This window comes from Medicago truncatula, chromosome 4 (genome assembly GCF_003473485.1).
Source record: "Medicago truncatula cultivar Jemalong A17 chromosome 4, MtrunA17r5.0-ANR, whole genome shotgun sequence".
NCBI lineage: Eukaryota > Viridiplantae > Streptophyta > Magnoliopsida > Fabales > Fabaceae > Medicago > Medicago truncatula.
The window spans coordinates 32,627,823-32,649,899 of record NC_053045.1 but is presented as its reverse complement, the minus strand read 5'-3'; the positions used below and the strand labels follow the sequence as shown (position 1 = coordinate 32,649,899).

Below are 22,077 nucleotides of genomic sequence, written 5' to 3'. Positions count from 1 at the left end.
AGATTGAGGTTGAGAAGAACCGAAGGTGACACGAGAAAGTGGAGAAAAAAGTTCTTTTCGTGGACCAATGACACAATTCATCTCTTTCTTTAATGTATCCATGTTTCACTGTGGGATATTCAAATTCCCTAACCTTTCCTCCCATCGTGGTCTTACATTAAAATAATAATAACCGTGAATGAAAAACTGTATATATATATACACACATGTTGTGAATGATGGATCCAAGCATAGTTCCATAATCAAATTCATTTCGATTTTTCCCTTGCATTCTCATCCTCATGGATTCTCAATTCTTGCTGGGTATCGCCCTTTCATCCATTGGTGGTTTAAGCACTTCAATTGGTACGTGTATTTTTTTCTTGCTTAAAAAAAAAAAAAGTATTCACTCACATTAATATTGGTAATGGCCAATGGGGCATGCAAATTAGTATCAGTTTATTTTTAAGTGTTTATTTTTCCAACCTTTATACATACTTTTTCAGATTATATAATCTAAAATGTCGTAGGATGTTGGATAATATTTTTAATGTATTTTTACACCTTTTAGAATATATAACTTAAAACATTGTAGAAATTCTCTTATTTTGTTACGAATTAACAGGCCACAAAGCCAAGAGGAAAGATAAAAACAACTAAGGACTTAGGATACTAAGACCATATTTGGCGACAACCCTTATAACTTAAGCGACAAGAAACAATTTATATATGTAAGTGAAAACAAATAAAGAATTATATTTACATGAATAAAAAATGTAGGAAAAAAAATAACAAGCATATACAGTAAAATGTAATAGGGGAAATGACATGTTGAAAAGGGAAGTAGATTTGGAGAAATCTAACCGTTAAAAAATGAGGAAGGGAACATCCAAATTTAGGCCACTGTGGAGAAGTGTTTCGTAATTTATGGTGGATTAATATTTGATAATCATTTTATACTATAACAACGATCAATATTGTTAGGTAAGTAGAAGACTTAGATATTACATACACTTACGACTAAGATAATGATCCAATGAAAACAAATAGACTTCATTGCACTTTTGATAATCAAATTTGATCATGCTCATAAAAATATCCTCCTTTTTAAATTGAACTTTTTGGACATTCAATTATCATATTTGTTACAATTTTAGTTTGAACTTGATTTTATCCATATATTTTTTTGAAGGATAGATTTTATCCATATAAAATGGTGTTTTTGCTTAAAAAATGTGATTTATTATCCCAATTTTGAATCTCTTAGAGAAAAAAATTGCTCACTAGGCCCCTTGGATTGCTCACAAACACTTCAAAATTCCAAAATTGCATCCTTTGGCTTTGGTTCCTAACTCCCGGAATAGAGTAGTCGGAAGTTAGGACCCGAACAACCCTCTACTCCGGTTATGTTTGGTTCGGGAGTTACAAATCGAATGGATCGGGAATCATGACTTGATTCGTTCCTGAATCAGAATGAGAGAGCATTTTCTAACCATACCGTAACCCGAATTTTCAACAATATAATTCAACAAATATGATAATTGAGGGACCAAAATAATCATTTTTAAAATATGATTATTTTTGTAAGTTTAATAAAATGCGGACTATCGTCTCTTTTTTATTTGTAAATCAACATCAATTAGGTGATTGCATTGGCGGTAAGAACATGAAGTACTTTGAACTTTTTTAAAAATTGATGTAGATTGTCATCAAAGTTTTAACCATTTTTCAAGTGTTGGACTATGTACGGTCGACTATGCTAAGTTTGAGAAATACTTTCGACATCAAAATGCCAACGTCCAATACGGCGATTTATTTATTTTTGTGTATATTTTTTAAATACCTAAGTTGTAGAAGATAAAAAGTAAGAGAAGCAGTTGATTGGGTGTACATTATCTACATTTTGATGTTCAAATGATATAGTTGATTGAGTTTTATATATAGCTATAGTTGAGCTAAAGTTTCTCAATATGTAACAGGTGCACTTTTTGTAATTATGAGTCAAGCTCCAAGTTTGAAGATGCTTGGACTATTACAGGTGGTCGCAGCCTTCTATCCATCTACTCTAGTAAAAGTCTTATACTAATATGACACGAGACTATGAAGCATCGACACTCTTCGGGTTAGGTGTGTTCCGATGTCGGTGTCCAACATCGACCCTGACACGACACCTTTAATTACACCTGATTACGTCATTTTTTAAAATTATGTCGGTGTCCGTGTCGTGTTCAGTGTCCATGTCGTGTTCAGTGTCCATGTCTGTTCATGCTTCACAGGCACAAAATCTTTAATAATTCAAACCAAATATTTTATCAATTTTATCTGTCTTGTGGTTGCATAGGTTCATTTTTAATCTTTTCTAACTTCACCTTTTGTGAAATGTGAAATAAAGGGTTTTGCTGCTGGTTTAATGCTGAGCATATCATTTTTTGATCTTGCTCATAATGCCATAAACACACTAGGCTTCCTCAGAGGCAACCTTTGGGTAAAGCCTTTCTCTTCTCTTTACTCCTTCAACATAATTCTAGTACTCTACATTGTTCTCTCATGTTTATTCTAACAATGTTGTTTTATTTTCTTCTTCATCTAGTTTTTTTCTGGTGTCATATTCTTTGCAATTGTTGCCAACTTTATACCAGAACCAACAGCACCTCCTCCTGATAAGAAGAGCAAACAGGTTTTAATTAACTTAATTTTCTTTGCTATTATTTGGTATGTAATGTAGATATTAATTGTGATAAATAATTTTGTGACATGCTTGAAAATATCAAGGTTGGTAGGGAAGAAAACAAGAACACGATGAAAAAACGTCGCCGTCAGGTTTTATTCAGTGGAATTATTACAGCCATAGGTATGAGTACTTTCCATCAAAGGGTGGAGGAATTTACTTGATTCAGTATTAATTTCTTTAAGGTTCAATTTAAAATTTTCAATTTGGTTTTTTCCTAGGTATAAGTTTACATAATTTTCCAGAAGGAATGGCAGTGTATCTTGGATCCATGAAGGTATATACTTCTTCTGTCAAAAATAAATAAATAATTAAGGTGGTTACATTACATGTAACTAATGTTTATGTTGTTACATCAATTTGATGAATGTGTCACGTTTTTTTTTTAATAGGGTCTTCGTGTTGGTCTTAACCTTGCATTGGCAATTGCTCTGCACAATATCCCTGAGGTATAAATTTTGAAACCGAAGCAGTTTAGACATGAGACTGTAATTTTATTTGGTGTTATAATCAATGAGGGAAAATCATAGATCTTTATAAAATTTGATGCCATGTCTTTGTATTTTAATTTAACTTTGTTTTAATTGCACATTTTTAGTTTCAGATAAAATTTGTAATGTTTTCTCGGCTTTACAGGGTGTTGCTGTAGCACTTCCTGTTTATTTTGCTACAGAGAGGTAAGAACCTTAATCAGCTTTTTTTGTTGCTTTTATTTTGGTATAATAGAATGAAATCATAAATTTTTTCATTATTTGGATTTGTATTATTAAAAAGAAATTAAAGGGTACGTACTTAAAACGGTTTTACATTGATATTCACGAGAATCCATTATTTTTGCACATCACTTCATTTTCGAAATTGATAGTGTGACATAGAAAATTGACGACTTCTTATCAGAAATCGGTGTAAATTTTTTTTACAATGCTAATATATATGCTATCAAATTCTTGAAAATACGATATTTTTTTATAAGATTTGCCAATTATATTACTCGAGTTGTAACTTTTTTTATTTTATTTCTGTGATGTGTCATAGTAAATGGCAAGCATTCAAATTGGCATCTCTTTCTGGCTTGGCTGAGCCCCTAGGGGTTATTATTGTAGGTAATATCCTCTGCTTTTGCTGCTTTGTACCATATTAACGCATCTTTGGTTTGACGGAGAGATTAACAAAAATACAATGACAAAGTTATTTCGTGATTTTGTTGAAGCTTCAAAGTATAGTTGTTGTTACATTGTCACATGATTTTCTCGAACATACCATTGTTACAAATATGCACTTATTCTTCTCAACTTTACATAAATATTTTGATGACCTTGAATATGTATAAGATGGTAAAGTTGAAGTTACTGAGATGATTTCTCTTTCTTTTTATGTAGCCTGTCTATTCCCTACCAGTCTAAATCCTGAGATTCTTGAGGGTTTGTTGGCATCAGGTTTGCATTGCTCAATAATTTTATTTTATTTTTTGGCACTTTGTTTTGCAATGTATATTTGTTGATTATTCTGTTATAATTACAGTTGGTGGTGTTATGGCTTTTTTGACCCTTCATGAAATGCTGCCATTGGCTTTTGAGTATGCTGGAGAGAAAAAATCTGTTAAGGCTGTCTTCTGTGGGATGGCTTTCATGTCTGCAAGGTGACAAATCATTAAATCTTTTGCCAATTTATAAAAATCCATCTTAGAAGCAATGCTAGTACTCTTAGATTTTGCATGTTACTAGTAATTGTTAAAAGTCTCACATCGGACAAAAGATGGCCTATAAGTGGGGGCAATCCTCACCTCACAAGCCGGTTTGTAGGGTTGTGTTAGGCCCAATCACGATTTCTAACATGATATCAGAGCCTCCTCTAAGATCTATTGGACCATCTGCTATCAGACTTCCGCTATCAGGTCACCCACCATCTATAGGAACCAAACCCAATAGGGCTAGTCGTAAGAGGGTGTGTTAAAGAATCCCTTATGGGACAAAAGATGACCTATAAGTATGGGCAATCCTCACCTCAGAAGCCAGTTTTGTGGGATTGTGTTAGGCGCAACCATGATTTCTAACCGTAATTTTATTTATTATTAGTTGAGATTATTTACTTTATCTTTAAAAGTGGTTTGAACATTTTAGATGTACTGTATTTAAGTAATTGTATGAAACTATGAATATTGATTGGTGCAAATGGAAGAAACAAAAATGTATTGCAACTAATTAAATTTACTAATTAGTAACATCTATATCTAAAATTCTAATCAACCTATGGTCTTAAAAACTAATTTACTATTGCTTGATGTGCAGCCTGTATTTTCTACGTCTAAGCTTGCCAGAGGACACTGGCTTATAGTTTGGTGTGCAACCTGTAGAGGAAATTCAGAATATATATCTTTTCTGAATGAAAGTATTCCATATACTTCAATCACAGCCTGTCTTCTGCAGCAAGATGCCTTCAGAATGAGACTGGAAAACTTGCAATGATAATATTGTGCAACTATCAGTAGAGGATATTGCATAGGAATGTAGGATATGTTTCACCTATGGCCCCATTTCATAAAATGTACAAGGAATAGGAAAAAAAAAAAAAAAAACTATTGCAGTTCGGTTTCTTTATAAATTTCACAATTTGTATAAATTTATTTATTTATTAGTATTTAATAAGTGCAACTCCTTATAGTGGAAACATGGCATTTTTTATTAACAAATCTACAAAGTGGAGCAATAATTTCTTTGAAGTTTATTAGTTTTGGTCGCTTTATAATCGTTATCCCTATTAACAATGGGGTAAAATTGGATTGCGTACAACAAAAGAATAATTGCTAATATTTACTGGAGAAGAAACTATGACTGATGAGGATGATGATGAACAACAATTCACGTCTGTTTGGTTTTGCGGTAGGAATAATTCAGTATTATAGAATGAATTTTGAGAGAATTGATTTTGATTAAAAGTAAGTTTAAAATAACTTAATTTATGTTTGGATATATTATTATGGTAAAATTATCAAAATGGGTTTCAATTTTATTTAAAATGTATATAAAAAGAGTTTTTAGAGGACAAAAGTATAAATAAAGTACCATGTATCTGAAATCTTGGAAATGATTCTCAATCCACACAAATGCTACTCATGTTAGCTTCACTGTGAATCGATTTGAATGCCATGACTTGCTTTGAATTATACATAGCTAAACATGTGAATTATCTATCACTAAAGTTGGGTTTGGCATTATTTAACTCATATTTGTGGTGCTCCAAGGTGAAACCAAACAAGTACTAAGATAAAATATTAAAATAGATCAAAAGATTAATGAGTTTGATAAATATATGATCTAAAATGGAGAATTACGGACACCGCTTAATCCATATAATTGACCCTATTTAGTGGGATACATCTTAGTTGTAGTTTTGTTTCCCTTGTTGACCGATAGGAACTCTTTCACTTCCTATAAGTATTTAGTCTTTTGCTTATTGTTCTTGGTTAGAGTTTAAGCCCTATTTATTCATAATTAAAAAAATATTTATTCATAATTAAAAAAAAAAAACATAGTGCAGTACAATACGACTTTTTTTGTTTGTTTGACTTGTAGTATTGCAGTACAATACGACTTATTTCCTTTATTATAGCCAATGATGTACTACACCACGTCACACTTAACCTAAAAATAAAAAGATTAATCTCAAACCCTTATCATTTCAACCCTATATAATAAACTCAATATTCCTAACCAAAACAGCCAAATATATAGCCACGGAATAACACAGGTTTTGGAAAAAGAAACCAATACAGCATGGATCATGACATGGATCATGGAATGGCAATGGCACCAAAGTCATCATCATCTACCAATGACACTATGATGATGGGTCAGATGCATGACATGATGCACATGACATTTTTCTGGGGTAAAGATGCATTGATTCTCTTTGATAACTGGCCTGCTGGTAATTCTGGTAAGTATGTATTGGCCTTGATCCTTGTTTTCGCCATGTCCATACTCATCGAGTTTCTCTCAAGCACCCGGTTCATTAAACCCGGTTCAAACCCTATTGTGGCCGGTCTAGTTCAGACCCTTCTGCATGTCCTTAGGGTTGGCCTAGCTTATTTGGTTATGTTGGCTCTCATGTCTTTCAATGGTGGAGTGTTCTTGGTTGCTGTGCTTGGTCATGCTGTTGGGTTCTTCTTTCGTAGCCGTGCTTTCAAAAAACCACATCAAGATGAGAATTTCGATCTTCCTCCGTTATCTTGTTAATTATTTTTATTTTTACTTATTTGTATTAATTACAAATTATTTACTAATTTGTAATTCATGTCTTCAGTGTGTTTACTTTGTAGTGTCCAAATTCCAGGTGATGAAATTGCTTAAAATTCAGATGCATGTATATATGCACTTTATTCATGTTCATTAATATGTGTTGATGAATATGTTATTATCATTTCGTATACTGTGTGCCAAACTCATTGTATACAAACTTTATGTGAAAAAAATATGACTAGACCTTTTTTTTTTTTTTTAAAGAAAGTTGGTTATAGTATTTCATTAAAAATAAGAGTATCAATACAAGAGGGAATATCAAAATAAGTGGTGAGACTAACCGATAATGTAGCTGCTCCAATAAGGGTGTGAGCAACCACATTTGTATGTGCCTGTAAAACTCCGTCTAAGAGTTTGTAAAATGAGAAGCAAATAAATTCCTTTAGGTTGAGATGATATTGCCAAACTCCGTAAGAGCTACATGTGGATTGAAGAAGACATCTATCGTCATCTTGGAATCAAATAGAAAGTCCACGTTGTCAAACTGCATATCACTTAATCATCCCATAGCATGAAATATTCCTAATGTCGTTATTGCTATTTTGTTTAAGGTATTATATTTTTTTTTAATTAGTGTAGCTACTGCCTCAGCAAAAACTAAGAGCAAATTTGAATCACTGCCAATCACAATTAAGGTGGAAATATGGTAGCAAAACTAAACTTTGAAAGACTCAAGCCACTCTAGTCTATTACCCGTTATAGAGTATAGACTTATATTTTTGGGTTTGACATTATCTTTTTTTTTTTTTTTAGTTTAATTTTAGGCTTTATTTGACATTAATTGTTATTAATTAGCCTAATTAAAATCTTATTTTATGTTAACGTATTTAAATAAAATAATATAATATATCTTTAAATAGATTAATAAGAATGAAATTAAGTTTTATTTTGAGATTTCACATGACCTCTTAGATAACCTTATTTTCAATTACATTCTATTTAAATTAACTTTTACAAAAATTTAATATAATGACAGTTTTAACACACTATTTTATTTATATTTATTTAAGTAAGCTAGACATCGGTTTTAGACTCCCTTAATGGATGAGCTTAGCTTAGTTAATAAGGACAAAACATAATATATGAAAGGCCCGAATTTAAACCCGCGACTACCACATAAAAAAAAAAAGACTCCGTTAATGGCATGTAGCATGACATTATTAACTAACTATGCTTCTAAAAAAGTCCCCTTCAAAAAAAAAATGCTTGCTCTCAAAAAAAAAAAAGCTTCTGAAATAGTCTTGCCAGTGTGTATTAAAAAAATATATTAATCTAGCATGCATATATTTGTTGTAGGCTAGGGCATAAGTTTTTGTTGGTCGATCTGTTTTATTCCCACTCTTAAATATTGTTTATAGTTTAATCTTAGTAAGGGTTGTACTATATCCCTAAAAAAAAAAGTAAGAGTTGAACTATATAGAGCTTTAGCAAAAGAGAAATGATATTTTGACAACCATTTTGTGACAATCTATGTGACAACTTTATCTCTCATACTCACATTATTTTTTTACTTTCTCTCTCTATTATTTTGGTTTCCGTGTCACTATCTATTTTTCTTTGTAAATTAGTGGTTGTCACAAAAATTATCACTCAAATAGTTGTTCAAATAACACACCTCTTAGCAAAACATTGTACCAAAAAAAAGTAAGAGTTGCAATACAATATTTATAAAATTCCTTAGAAAAATATTTATTTATAAAAATAAAATAAATCCTTCAAAAAAATTATAATGAAGTACAATGCACTTAATCCCTTATTAAGCCAATATTGTACTAACACTAGTACACTCCTTCACAGAAAATGAAAAGAAAATCATCACAAACCCTTCTCATTTCAACACTATATATTCTCATTCAAACCATATATTTAAACTCATTATTCACAGTAGCATGGATGAGATGTCAATGGCACCAAAATCATCATCCTCTAACAATAGTACCATGATGATGAGCCTTAAGATGCAGGGCATGATACACATGACATTCTTCTGGGGTAAGGATTCGTTGATTCTCTTTAACAATTGGCCTGCGGGTAATACCAGTAAGTATGTAATGGCATTGTTCATGATTTTCATCGCTTCCATGCTCATGGAGTTACTCTCCTACACACCGTTCAAACCTGGTTCGAACCGTATGGTGGCCGGACTAGTTCAGACGCTTTTGCATGTCCTTAGGGTTGGATTGGCTTATTTGATCATGTTGGCACTCATGTCTTTCAATGGTGGAGTGTTCTTGGTTGTTGTACTTGGTCATGCTCTTGGATTCTTCGTATGTAGCCGTGCTTTTAAAGAACCACATCACTATGTGGCACTTTGAGAGAGTCGACACAACATATTACTAGGCCTAAAGCGAACAATAAATTGAGGCATTTTATGTAATAAAGACTAACATAAAAAGTCGCTTTTAAAGTTGAACAAAAATAAAATACTGTTTTTATCAATGTGGTATATTTTTTAATTTGAATTAAAATTGAAAAATAATTGTACATATAAGAGTCTTTTTTACTTAAAGAACAGATAAATTTATTTAAAAATAAAGTCTGACTTTTTTCATGACTTTTTTTTGATCAAGTTTTCATAGCTTTTATATTATGATATTTATAACACTTTATTATTGAAATAAATAATATTTTTTTATTACAAAAAATAATAATATAAATACTTGCTTATAAAAGCGACCTTTGACCGTTATATCAGCTAGACACTCTTTCTATCTCAAAATCTCCCACCCTTTACTCTCATACTGACTTTAGCATCGAAGAATTAGTGCTTATATATATAGAGTGCATGCACTTTTTATTGATTAATTAAATTCCAACTATTGATTCTAATCTAATGGTGATTAATCAATCCCCTCATCTCTGATCATAAATACTCCTCTCATTTGATACACCCTATATATAATATAGTATTGGTCTTCCTCTTCCTTTATGACTCTAAATAATATGGAATTTTTTTTAACATGTATATTTCCAATCAACACCAACACTATGAAATTGTTAAAATTCATTTTGTCCTTTTACTTTTGCTACCTAAAAACTCATTTATTTTTCATATAAGTGGATGCATTTAATAAGAATTGGGTATATTTTTAAAAAAAAGAATATAATAAGAACTCCTTTGAAATTTTGAATACTCATCCTCCTTGGTCTTGACAATTTGATCTTCTATTTTGGAAAAAAGGATGAAAATAGTATTCATTTTCAAGTTCCATAATATGGTGTTTAGTTTACTAGCTCATGTAAACATTTTAATGTTCATTTTGGACTCCACTTATGTATCATTAAAGTCGGAATTGGTCATAAGTCAATCCAACTATTTGCTCTCTCTCTCCTCTTTCTCCTCTCTCTCTCATGCATGTGTAATTAAAATCTTCATCCAACTTTTTACCAAAAAAAATCTTCATCCAACTCGACTATCTTAATTTTGTGGATAAGAATCTCTTTGAAGTGGTGTCAAACCCAACAAGTGAGTACTTCTTTTAGTTGATATTCAAAGTTCCTTTCGTCATATTGTTCTTTCATTAGACTCAACTCTTGATAATCTTTATGATAGATTGTATGAAAATGGTTATGAAAATTGGAGAAAAGCCAGGTATAAAGAAAAAGAAGTACTATCATTAAAAATCGCAGCGAAGAAAAGTATAGGACAAGAATGCACACACTGTCGCACAATATGAAAAACAAAATCATTGGGTTGAAGTACAAGAGAGAGATCCAAGGTAGGTGACATTAATCGGTGGATTCTGAATTGGTCCCATTTAGATAACCTGCTCAATGTACTATATACATTTTTTTGGCAGGGAAAAAAAAAGAAAGGAACGAAAACAGAAGAAAAGAAATCAAAAGAAGAGTAAAATAATAGAAGGTAATTAAAAGGAAAAGAAGATAATTTTTTTATCCCTTTTCTTGTTTGACCGTATAAAAAGTGAGAGAAGATGAAGTAACATGTGGAATAACATAAGTTTCTCAAAGTGAAAATGAGATGCTACAAAAAGAATAAAAATTAAATAATTTAGAAACGTTCTTTAAAAAAGTTTAAAAATAGTATTTGGTCAAAATTTAGGATAAAATCAAAAATAAAAAAAATAATTTTTTTTAAAATTTAATCATTATTGAAATAATATTCAACTAAAATCTATTTTGAAAACTAATTTTGATTCGACAAAAAAAACTAGTTTTGGTTTTAAAAATCTAACTTGTAATATCTTTAAAAAATAAAACAAATTTTGTATAAAAAAACTAATAATTTTAATAAACAAATGTAGAATTGGAGGGGCAATATAATCTTACAATATATCATTTCAATTCACGTATAGAACAAGAGACGAAACATGGGGAAATGATATTTTCATCTTTCTATTCTAAGCTAAAAGTATTTTCTTCCTTTGATTTTAGCTATTTGTGGAGGGATTAATTTTTTGGTGGGACATACTAAAACCTATCTATCTTTTCCTTTTTCGTATTAGAAGCAAGGCAGATTCCACCAGCCACAGTTCCACATGTGTGAGTGTGACACATACAATCTTATTTGACAATTTTAAAAAAAAAAATCAATTTTTATTTATTAAATAACTTTTTTTTGACAAGTTTTTTTTTTTTTTAAGAAACAAAAATGGAATATATTACTATGAACACTGTGATTGTTGAAGCACAAGACGTGCCAAAACAATCACAAAAAGATTACAACCCTGTCAAAATTACATCAAAGATAGTCAATGTCCATACATAGAAGCGGGCTCGACCACCAACTATGTGTACCAAAAATAAAGATTATGTTGCTGGCTTTCAACCACCATAAGGTATTTGATTTTACTTTATCTAACAATAGTGATATAGAACTTTGACGATTCTGAAATAACCTATCATTCCGTTCTTTCCATAAAACCGAGACACATTGAAACCAAATCAAATGAAATAAGCACAAGACAAGTTTTATTTATTAAATAACTTAATAGTTAGAAATTCATCTTTAAATTGTAAAAAAAAAAAAAATCATCTTTAAACTTAATAAGTTTGGTATTTGAGGTTTGAACATCAACCTCCTACATAGATTAGGTATTGTCATACTAACTGCGTTAAACTCGAGGACCAACACAATCTTATTTTAGAGGAATAAAATATAATACTCCCTCCGTCCCTTAATACTTGACATAGTTGACCTTATTACGCATGTCAATACATAACTTTGAGCTTAAATATCTTGAATAATATATTAGGAAAAATTATGAAAATTTGATATTTTGAAAATACTCATCGAGACGAATCTAACGACATCTTATATGATGTTATTTATCTTTGTATATTAGTTGAAAAATACAGTCAAAGTCAGTTAGGTCAAAATTAAAAAAAATTTCAAATGGGTCAAGTATTAAGGGACAGAGGGAGTACAACTTATATGTTTAGAGAGAATTTAAGATGTGTATTGAATTTAGTCAAAATTAAATTAGCTAAATTCTACCAACTATCTTGACACCATGTTTCTCTTATTATTATCCGCTTCCTCCTATGCTGGCATCGATTAATAACACATTTTTGGACCAAATTTCATGACCTAACGCAACGATTTCAAGTCCTTGCCCAAAATGCTCGACAACGTTGCATCTCAACCAAAGCTAGAGAAGAAAACCTAATTTCTCAAGTAGAAGAACAGTACTTACTCCAAAATCAATCCAATTGAATCAATTCAATCTGGAATTGATTATAGTTTTCCTAAATTTTACTGCAAGTTAAGAATGTCAAACAGTCTCTCGCTGCCACTATTAAAGAACATCATTAGGGTTTTCTTGTTGTGTTGCTCGATGGTATTTGTGATATGTTTCAACCTATCTAAGTTATGATCCCTTTCAACTCACATAGACTTTTTTTTTGAGAGAAACTCACATAGACTTAGAATTGAATATTAATTTATTTGCACTATAGTGATTTTAAGAAAATGAAATTGGTTAGAGAACACATACTTTGAGGGGAAAAAATCAGAGTGTTCCTATATATGTGAGATGAGAATAATCTCAAAAAACACTTTTACATTATTGATCACACTTGGTTATCTTTAGTTTTTTACACATATTTTTAAGAAAAATGTTAATAAGTGTTCTACAAGTATTGTTTAAGCATCTAAAAATATCAACTTTTGTATTAAAAATTGTACGGTTATAACTTTAATAAGTATTTGACATATATTTTAAAGATATAATTATTTTTTTTGGATTCCTTAAACAATAACCTTAAGGCACTTGTTAACAAGATCCTATTTTTAATTAGTTTCATATTGAACAAACAAACTGATACAAAATTCGTGCTAAAAGACAAACTAATAGTACTATTACAAAATAAACTTAATAAATTCGAAAGTCTTAAATCTCTTCCTTCCAAAATGTTCGAGAATTAGGTCTCTTCAATCTTTCCAAAATTTATACCACTGATAAAAATATTTCAGCTCGATATCATTGGTTAGGTTAGAAGATACATGATTAAGAAAGAAGAGACACGTGACAAATATTTGAGGTGCCAAATCATTATGTTATGTGTTGCATACAAGTTGAAAATTATAAGGCATAAAAATTAAAGGTTAAATTACATTTTTGGTCCCTTAACTATTTAGGTAATATCGTTTTAGTCCTTTAATTAAAATTCGATTTATTTTGGTCCCTTAACTTCTCTCCGTTACACATTTTGGTCATTTCCATTAGTTTTAATTCAAAAACGTTAGTTTTTCTTCATTTTCTTCTTGAATTTTTCTGAAATTCTTGTTGTTGAAAGTTGATGGAGATGATATGAAGATGAAAAAAAGGAGAAGAGGATAAAGAAAATCTAACGTTTTTGAATTAAAACTAACGGAAAAGGACCAAGATGTGTAACAGAGAGAAGTTAAGAGACCAAAATAAATCGAATTTTAATTAAAGAACCAAAACAATACTACCTAAATAATTAAGGGATTAAAAATGCAATTTAGCCAAAATTAAATTAAATAATTTCAGATTGCTGATTGTTCCGAATTTGATTGATATGAAGCAGTGGCACATGATTAACATGCATAGAAAGAAATATACTTTTTTGACAGCGCATAAAATATTGGAAAGGAATATAAATTATGTTTGCAATGAAATATAGAAGATCAACATTTTCTTCACCAATCATAAATCATATGATCATGAGTAGAATATAAATGCTGACCGTACTCTTCAATCAGATGGTGTTGAACTATTATTATGGTCTCCATTATGTATGTATTAAATTCATATAAGACACCTAATACAAACCCAAAAATTGGTGTGTAACTATATACACACGCATTGTTGATTATTGTTGTCACAACCATCAACGCTCTAAGATTATTTGACTATCTAATTTAATGATATGATGATAAATTGTTCATTCAATTGTATTATTTTAAATGATATTCTTTTCGCGTTGTATGTATGGTTAGGACTCAAGTTAACATCCCTTTTTTTTAAGACTCTTAACTATTAGAACATTCGTTTTCATTTCGAGTCATCTAATATATTTTCATATCATCAAATTGGATGGGCAAAATCTTGAAATGGTCAACATTTTTAAAATGGGGAACAAAATTGTGCGATTAGAAATAGGGGAACAATATTGCAGTTTTACTAGTATAAGAAGACAAGTGCATTGAAACCTTTTAAGAAAATATTTCATGGATTCAATATTTATACTTCACCTTAATAGAGAAAGAGATAAAGAAAGTGATGTGATTTATATGATAGGTTGGTGTCCAATTTTAATTCATTAGAATTGATACATACATATAAGAAGTAAGCAAATTAAGCAACTCACGGTTTAGCAAAGTTTGTAACTCAAAATGTTAATTGTGTGTGGATTGAAGAATCACCAACTTATATTGCAATAGTTTAGGCTTTCGATTGATGCCAAACATAGTTTAATGAAAGCTCTTTTTCATGTAAAAAAAATAAAAAATCTACAAATATATCATTGGAAAAAAAAAGTAAGATAAATAAGGAACATATCCTAAAAATAACCACTAGCTACTGACGTGGATTCATGTGATGAGGCCGTTTTTTTTAATGTGGTTTGACATGTGATATACCATGTCTGAAAACGACATCACGAGGCCTCTCATTTTATTGCAACTAAATAGTGAATATTGAGTTAATTGGTTTTGGTGCAGAGTGAGTGTTTTTTTTTAACATTGTGGACAAAAAGAATGTGAAGGGTTTATAATTATCATTATAATAATAATTATAATGACACTTTTCGTCCCTCACTTCACTTGCACGCCAGGTTTTTGTATCATTTGCTTCTCAATCATGTTATGCCTGATGCTTTCACATGGTTGACAGTCTTTTTCTTTTGTTTCCTCTCGATAGGTATATTTGTTTGCAATAGTATTGCTAAGGAAAAAGAGTAGTGAATCAAATTAAAATGTGATTTGCTTAGTCTAATTCAACGATATACTGAATTGCTATTCTAAATTGACACTCAAGTTGACTTTGTTGATCTCAATTGCAAAATTAAAATAAGATAAATGCTTAACATGTTTTTTTTTTTTTACTAAATTGACAAAGGGTTTCGATACGTGACACTTAGACAGACAACGTGCCCTCAACTTAATAGTATTGGGCACAACTTTCCCTCAACCCATGTAAATGCTGACTATTAATGGATTAATTTCTATAACAAAAGGAGTTTCATTTCCTAAATTATCTTAATTAATTGAATAATTATGTGAGTTGTAATATAACAATTAAAAAATATTAATAAGAAAACTAATTAATATTTCAAAAATGATAAAGAAATATTTTAAATGTGTCAATTTGAGACAATGTGAGCCTGTTTTATTAGCCATGGCTTGGCATTGTAAGATTAGAGGGTAGAGCAAAATTATTGTGTATTTTGTGAAAAACAGAAACCATGTGTGCATGTACATTTTGTTGGAGGTTGAATCCTATCAACAAACCATAACTGATGTACCAACTTCATGGGATGCGTTTGGTTTGGTCACCCCTTTTCAACAACACTCAACAATCACGCCATTCCTTTTCTAAACATGGGCCAACTACCTATGTTGTTGTCCTTGTCAATAACTCAACCATTTCACATCCATGTCTCCTATATTTAGTAAACAAAAATTACCTTAATTTTCCTTAAAAGAAAATTACCTTAATTTGACTTTAATTTCCTTTAATATAATTCCTAAAAAACAAACATTATTTCTCTCTCATTATGTTTCAATTTAAATGAAAGATTTATCAATTTAAATCCATGTTATATTATTATAGAATACTAACAAAGGAATAAATCCAAGTATTTTTTTTAAATAAATCTAGTTCAACTGACAAAATAAAAAGTTGTTGGACTGACCATTTTTATAATTATCCAAGCTCAAATATGACATGTCGTCTTTACGTGTTCGAGTGTTCTTGATGCTTATCACTCTATCGTCAAACAACAACAAAAAATTTCACTTTCTAAAATTTAGTGATTGACCAAAAGCTAGTATTTATAGTTTCTCAAAATCATGGGTGGCCGGTGGAGATACATTAAAATCTGAGAAAAGCATACAAAAAGTCACCTTATTAAAATTTTCAATTTTAAAAAAGAATAAAAGAAATTAGAGTTCACGATTAGTCGTTCACCTCCTATTTGAGGTGAAAAAAAGAAAATACGAACCGTAAGAAAGATTTATTGAACAAAGGTAAGTAAAATCAAACCATAAAATTCAGTTTGATGATAAACAAGATCTCATTAAAAATATTTTAAATAAAAGAAAATCTTATTATTACCTTATTTATTTTATTGTTTCCAAAAATGAAAAACCTTATTATTATTCCAACAATAATTTAATTTTTAGTTCTTCAAAAATAATAATTTAATTTTTTAGTAAACCAGTAAAAGAAAGTAGAGTTCACGGTTAATTCGTTTCACATGAAAGAAAAAAACAAAATCCGCAACAAATGGAAAGAAAAAAATAAAAAAGGTGCGATGCAGTGATGATGGTCTATCTCTATCCAAAAGAGTTGGCGTGTTGGTGAAACCAGCTTCACCAAAGTTCCTAAAAGCAGTGAGAGAGAGAGAGAGCGAATAATAAGTTACAAAACGAAGAGTGCTAACAAATCCATTTCACCATTTTCACTCATTCTTCTAACTAGGTCAGTCAGTTCCTTCATTTCCATTATCTCTCCAACCTTCTTCATCACATTATACTTCGTTTTGAAACAATTTACTTTTTAGATTCATTGAATAACTGATACTGATACCGATGTATCTGGCTTAAATTATAAACCAGATACATCCAATTTTGATCGGTACATTTTCCGGGGACGGTGATTTTTGTAAATTGATAGTTTTGATTATGTGATTCCCTTTTGATGAAATGTTTATGACGAGAAATACACTGTCATTGTGTTGTTTGAATGAATTTTTATTTTATGATAAAATTAAATTGTAGATTCAGATGCAATGACAGTGTATATGATTCTTCGTTAGAGATCTCTAATTTTTTTTTTTTTTTAACTTTTATGTGATCTTATTATGGTTCAATTTTTTGATCAGTTAATTAGAAACATATTTGGACATAATCGTGTTGATTTATTAATATGCTAAGAATGATTTTTGTTCATAGCAATTTTTATTTTTTTTTATTTTTTTATGTGAAGTGTTAGATTAGGCATTTTGGATTGTTACCACTTTTTGAATGCATTTATTTAATTTAATAGAAATTGAAATAGTATTGGTTGAATCAACGCATTTTGTTTCACAACATAATTATCTTTCATTCATCCTAAAAAATTGAATATATTGACAATATTCAATATGTACAATTCACAACATGATTGTGAATTTCGTTTTTTTGCAGGTTTACATGATTGTCTGAATGATCCGTGGCGGATGGTTCCAGAGTTAATTCCTGCAATTTTTGTTGATGAATCTACCTTAGTGAATCTGTGAAGATTAAAGAATAGTTTGTATATTTATATATGTATGTATTGATATATGTGTTTACACTTTAATATTTTTGTGTGTTTCCTTTGTTTCTGCGTTGATTTTTGTAATTTGTTGTGAATTCACCTTGCATATTACTTATTCGCAGAGAAGATTCAAAATGAGTTGGAATCCGCACATGGAAGTTCATTACAATAACGTCAGCTATCCCTATAATACAGCAGGAAGCTTTATTGAATATTTTGAAGGCCTCACCTACGAGCATGTTAACTTTATTTTTTCCGGCGCATCACATGCTCAGGTGCGTGAAGAGATTGTTGTATATACTCTGTTGAAGATATTTTATGCTTTGATCTGATGGTATTTTCATGTTTTTTTAACGTAGATCTGTTGGAAACACTGGTCTTTTGATTTGAGTGTAAGGTGATAGAAAGATTTGTATAATCAAGAAAATAATAAAATTTTAATTCTATGTGCAGGAGAGTCAGTACCCTGCAAATTCAAACTTTTACAAGTTTGGGTTATCGGAACCTGAGAATACTTCATACTACCGCTACAATCATGGTTATGAGGTAAATCATCATGAACCACTTGTGGATGAGTATAGGAGGCCTTCAGAAAATTCTTCAACGATAAGTGAACCGACTCTGGTTGTAAGCCCGGAATGGGGAGAAGATGGAAACACCGATACACAAGACAATTCTTTTGAATGTACGTTCTTGAATTTAATTTTAAGATTATTTTCCTAAGTATTACAGTGCCTTGGATTAGCCAAATGGTTTGTTCCAAATGCACATTATAAGTACTTAACAGTAATTTAGTAATATTTGGAGTGAGAAGATGCATTTTTTGGGCATGCTTAAGTTACTAAGAAGTGCATCTCTTCTTACCCTGCTACACTTTTGGCAAAGAAGTTTCTTGATTCCTTTGTGAGCATCAAAATGTTTGAGAAACTGTTAATGGAGAGTCAGGTGCATTTGTTGATCTACTCAAGTATTTTTCAGACTTCAGCTTCGTGGTTCATGGCGAATAAGCGTACTTGCTGATATCAGTATACTCATGCCAATAGCATCATATTGAGTGTTTTAGTTGATCTTTGTGATAAGCGTACTTGCTGATCTTTGTGATATCAGTATACCTATGGTTTGTCATAATTTAGTTGATCTTTGTGAAACTAGACCATGTGTGTCTCTCTTGATTTTAGACAACTTATTTAATTTTCAGCTTCTCTCTGCACGTCTTCAATAATCTTTATACTGTCTATTTGGCAAGAAGGAAATATTGCTGAAATTTTGTATGAAGTATCATTTGTAATTGTATTTAAAAGATTGACTCAGATCATCTGTTGATACATTGTTCACCGGACTCTTTTTAGTTTCAGAGAGAAAGATTGTAGATTTTGTTATTGCCTCTTCATTGATATATGTTAAAACCCTCCTTTGCCGAATTTCATTTGATATTTTCTGAGATTTTTCACAGAACATGTAAACTGTTCGACCACAATTTAAACAATTTTCTTTCTTCTTGCAGGTCCACGAAGACATCATAGTAATTCCAATGATTCTCAGGTAATTTCCTTCAAGTCTCCTTGTGCATGGAATGGTTAAATTCTATGAAAATCTAATAAGTTTGTAAAGTTACCTTTAGCTATTTATCATTGAGAAGCACAATATATGATTATCAAAGCAACTTTTCTATGATCTGCAGGTCATTTGGCAAGACAATATTGATCCCGACAACATGACCTATGAGGTTAGATTGAAAATCATAGAGTCCTTCTCTTTCTAAGCACTATGTAGTACTTCCTCAAAGTACAACCACTTTATATTTGATTTCTTTATAGTTATTCTTCTAGGATAAAAAAAATTTAAAAATAAATCTTCTAGCTACATTATATGTAGTCAATCTTATGGTTATTTGATTATACTTTGCTAACTCCTTTATTTCATTTTATGCCATTCGTTGTCTTGTTCTTTACTCTCCATTCTACTTGTACACGTTATTCTGTATGACAATAGTTATTCCAGGAAACTATTGTTCGCCCAAATCATTTCATAAAACTCTTACAGCTCATTATATGTCCTCATGATCTTGATTATTGTATTACTTATTTTAATTACAATTGGTATAATCCGTAATGTTGCTTTTACTACCAGTTTGTTTGTTAGTTGTTTACAAGAAAAGCAAAGTTAATACAAAAACATATATGTTATAAAATTGTCTCATGGATGCACTTTTGTTTTTCAATTGAATGTGTGGACATTGGTAGTGTGATCTAAAAATATTATAGTTATGTGTACATCTCTATAAGAGTTGATTCTTTTGCCTTTTTCCGATATTAATATCGTATTATTTATTTCAGGAATTACTTGAATTAGGGGAGGCTGTTGGAACTCAAAGCCGTGGTCTCACCCAAGAACAGATCTCCTTGCTTCCAGTTTCAAAGTTCAAGTGTGGGTTCTTCTTTAGGAAGAAGTCACGGAATGAGAGGTAATATTTGGAGTTTTTTGGACTACGTATTTTACTTCATTACTTTTCTTTTTCCATATTCACGTAATATATCGATTTTATATTTCATGTGTCTACCATTCAAAATCCTTGTTTCTGTTTTTCGTTCTTCGTCAACTCTACTGTGTGTTATAGGCTGGCCAGTTGTTATCACTGTTCTGTTTTCTTCTCAGTCAGAGTTACAGAATTAGGAGAAAATGGAATGGCATTAACTCTGAAATCAAAATACACTTCATACAACCAGGGCCAAGCCTCCTCATAGGAAAGAGACTAACTTCTCTCTGTCTCCACTAGCGTAGTTATTAAGAAAAACATAAAACTGAATACCACCACTTAGTCCCATAAACCTTTATTACAATATTATCATAACTGCCTAATAACTACCCACAATTCCGCCCTCCTTCCCCTTGGGCTTGTTACAACTAAAGCCCAATAAGACATCCCCTTCTATTGCATTAGGCCTATCAGGTTATGTCTTGCTGCTATCAGGCCCATTCTTTCGGTTAATTTTGTCAGCTATATATGCCTTTTTTTCGTTGCTAAATTACTACTGTGTCCCCTTGTATTGTATTGTATTGATTAATGGTGTAATAGAGGTATATTCTTATGAATTATAAATGCTTAGTTAATTTTAGTGGTTTGGATACAAATATGAGATATGATAGAGCATTATGAGGTCGTTTGACTCTTGTAGCCAACTCCACCTAGTGGATAAAGCTTGATTGTTGTTGTAATATTACCATCAATTGAAACTGCTGTCCTACAGTCTATTACATCCTCTATTGTATATTGATAAGTTTATGCCTTTATGGTTTTGTCTCTTTTATCATCTTATTCAAGTATATTCTGGAACTTGAAATGGTCTAGATGGGTATAACGCCTAAAACTCGGGTATATGTAATATATCTTTTGTGCCCCTTAGAATCAGACCTTGAGTCCTTCTTGCATCCATTGTTTTATTCATGGAAAGGGCGATTACTTGCATCTTGCATCCTCTTTGCTGTAATGAGCTGATCTGAATCATCCTATTGTTTAGATGCGTGATTTGCCAGATGGAATATAAAAGAGGGGACAAGAGGATTACTTTGCCATGCAAACATCTCTATCATGCTAGTTGTGGGAACAAATGGCTTACCATTAATAAGGCAAGATATTTACCATTCTATCACAAAATCAATAAGTGCTTTTGATGCTTATTTTACTATTTGCTGAAAAATATGTTTTTATTGTGTACTGGGGTTGTTGTTTCAGGCTTGCCCTATATGTTATACAGAAGTATTTGCCGACAAATCAAAACAAAAATAAAGGACCAGGGAATGTATAACCTGCATATGTTTCTCTGTTTGAAGGTTGGGTTTTTTTTTTTTACTTTATAGAAATACATTTATTCGTTTCTCGTAGTAAGATAAACAATTTCGTTGGGTTTAGTTGTAATACAAAGAGAGTAGACCTCAAAAGTTTTATAAAGATTATGGACCGAACATGGACATGCTTGATGGTTGTGTTTGAGAGGCTTGATTATGGTTTGTTTTTATTTTAGTTTTACAGTATGTTACGATTTCTCGTACTTATTATCACCAGATTCTGATACAGTCTTTGTGTTGGAGAGTCTGGAATACGAAACACAATTTTTTTTATGTA

The 22,077-nt window shown here is 30.9% G+C and overlaps 4 protein-coding genes across 5 annotated transcripts; all 4 read left to right on the top strand.

The window, feature by feature from the left end:
• The first annotated feature begins 217 nt into the window (after nucleotides 1–217).
• LOC11422037 (zinc transporter ZTP29) lies at nucleotides 218–5,288 on the top strand. The gene is made up of 12 exons (XM_024781508.2): nucleotides 218–345; nucleotides 1,959–2,017; nucleotides 2,372–2,464; nucleotides 2,570–2,656; nucleotides 2,752–2,830; nucleotides 2,929–2,984; nucleotides 3,100–3,156; nucleotides 3,344–3,384; nucleotides 3,743–3,810; nucleotides 4,087–4,143; nucleotides 4,229–4,346; nucleotides 4,996–5,288. Exons 1-12 carry the CDS (start codon nucleotides 282–284, stop codon nucleotides 5,039–5,041), a joined length of 825 nt encoding a protein of 274 aa, XP_024637276.1. The 5' UTR covers nucleotides 218–281; the 3' UTR covers nucleotides 5,042–5,288.
• Nucleotides 5,289–6,401: 1,113 nt separating this feature from the next.
• Nucleotides 6,402–7,135, top strand: LOC11427657 (copper transporter 6). The gene has a single exon (XM_003606733.4). It carries the CDS (start codon nucleotides 6,481–6,483, stop codon nucleotides 6,940–6,942), a length of 462 nt encoding a protein of 153 aa, XP_003606781.2. The 5' UTR covers nucleotides 6,402–6,480; the 3' UTR covers nucleotides 6,943–7,135.
• Nucleotides 7,136–8,709: 1,574 nt separating this feature from the next.
• Nucleotides 8,710–9,412, top strand: LOC25492584 (copper transporter 6). The gene has a single exon (XM_013600747.3). The coding sequence runs from the start codon at nucleotides 8,895–8,897 to the stop codon at nucleotides 9,318–9,320; it is 426 nt and encodes a 141-aa protein (XP_013456201.1). The 5' UTR covers nucleotides 8,710–8,894; the 3' UTR covers nucleotides 9,321–9,412.
• Nucleotides 9,413–16,973: 7,561 nt separating this feature from the next.
• Nucleotides 16,974–22,077, top strand: LOC11417459 (E3 ubiquitin-protein ligase BIG BROTHER). 2 transcript variants are annotated; one of them, XM_003606734.4, is made up of 9 exons: nucleotides 16,975–17,135; nucleotides 17,843–17,965; nucleotides 18,077–18,229; nucleotides 18,408–18,639; nucleotides 19,459–19,496; nucleotides 19,636–19,680; nucleotides 20,291–20,418; nucleotides 21,473–21,581; nucleotides 21,688–22,077. In XM_003606734.4, the coding sequence occupies exons 3-9, from the start codon at nucleotides 18,089–18,091 to the stop codon at nucleotides 21,739–21,741; spliced, it is 747 nt and encodes a 248-aa protein (XP_003606782.2). In that variant the 5' UTR covers nucleotides 16,975–17,135; nucleotides 17,843–17,965; nucleotides 18,077–18,088; the 3' UTR covers nucleotides 21,742–22,077. The 2 variants fall into 2 exon arrangements, with proteins under 2 accessions (XP_024638722.1, XP_003606782.2); XM_024782954.2 differs by lacking the exon at nucleotides 17,843–17,965 and having other exon boundaries at nucleotides 16,974–17,135.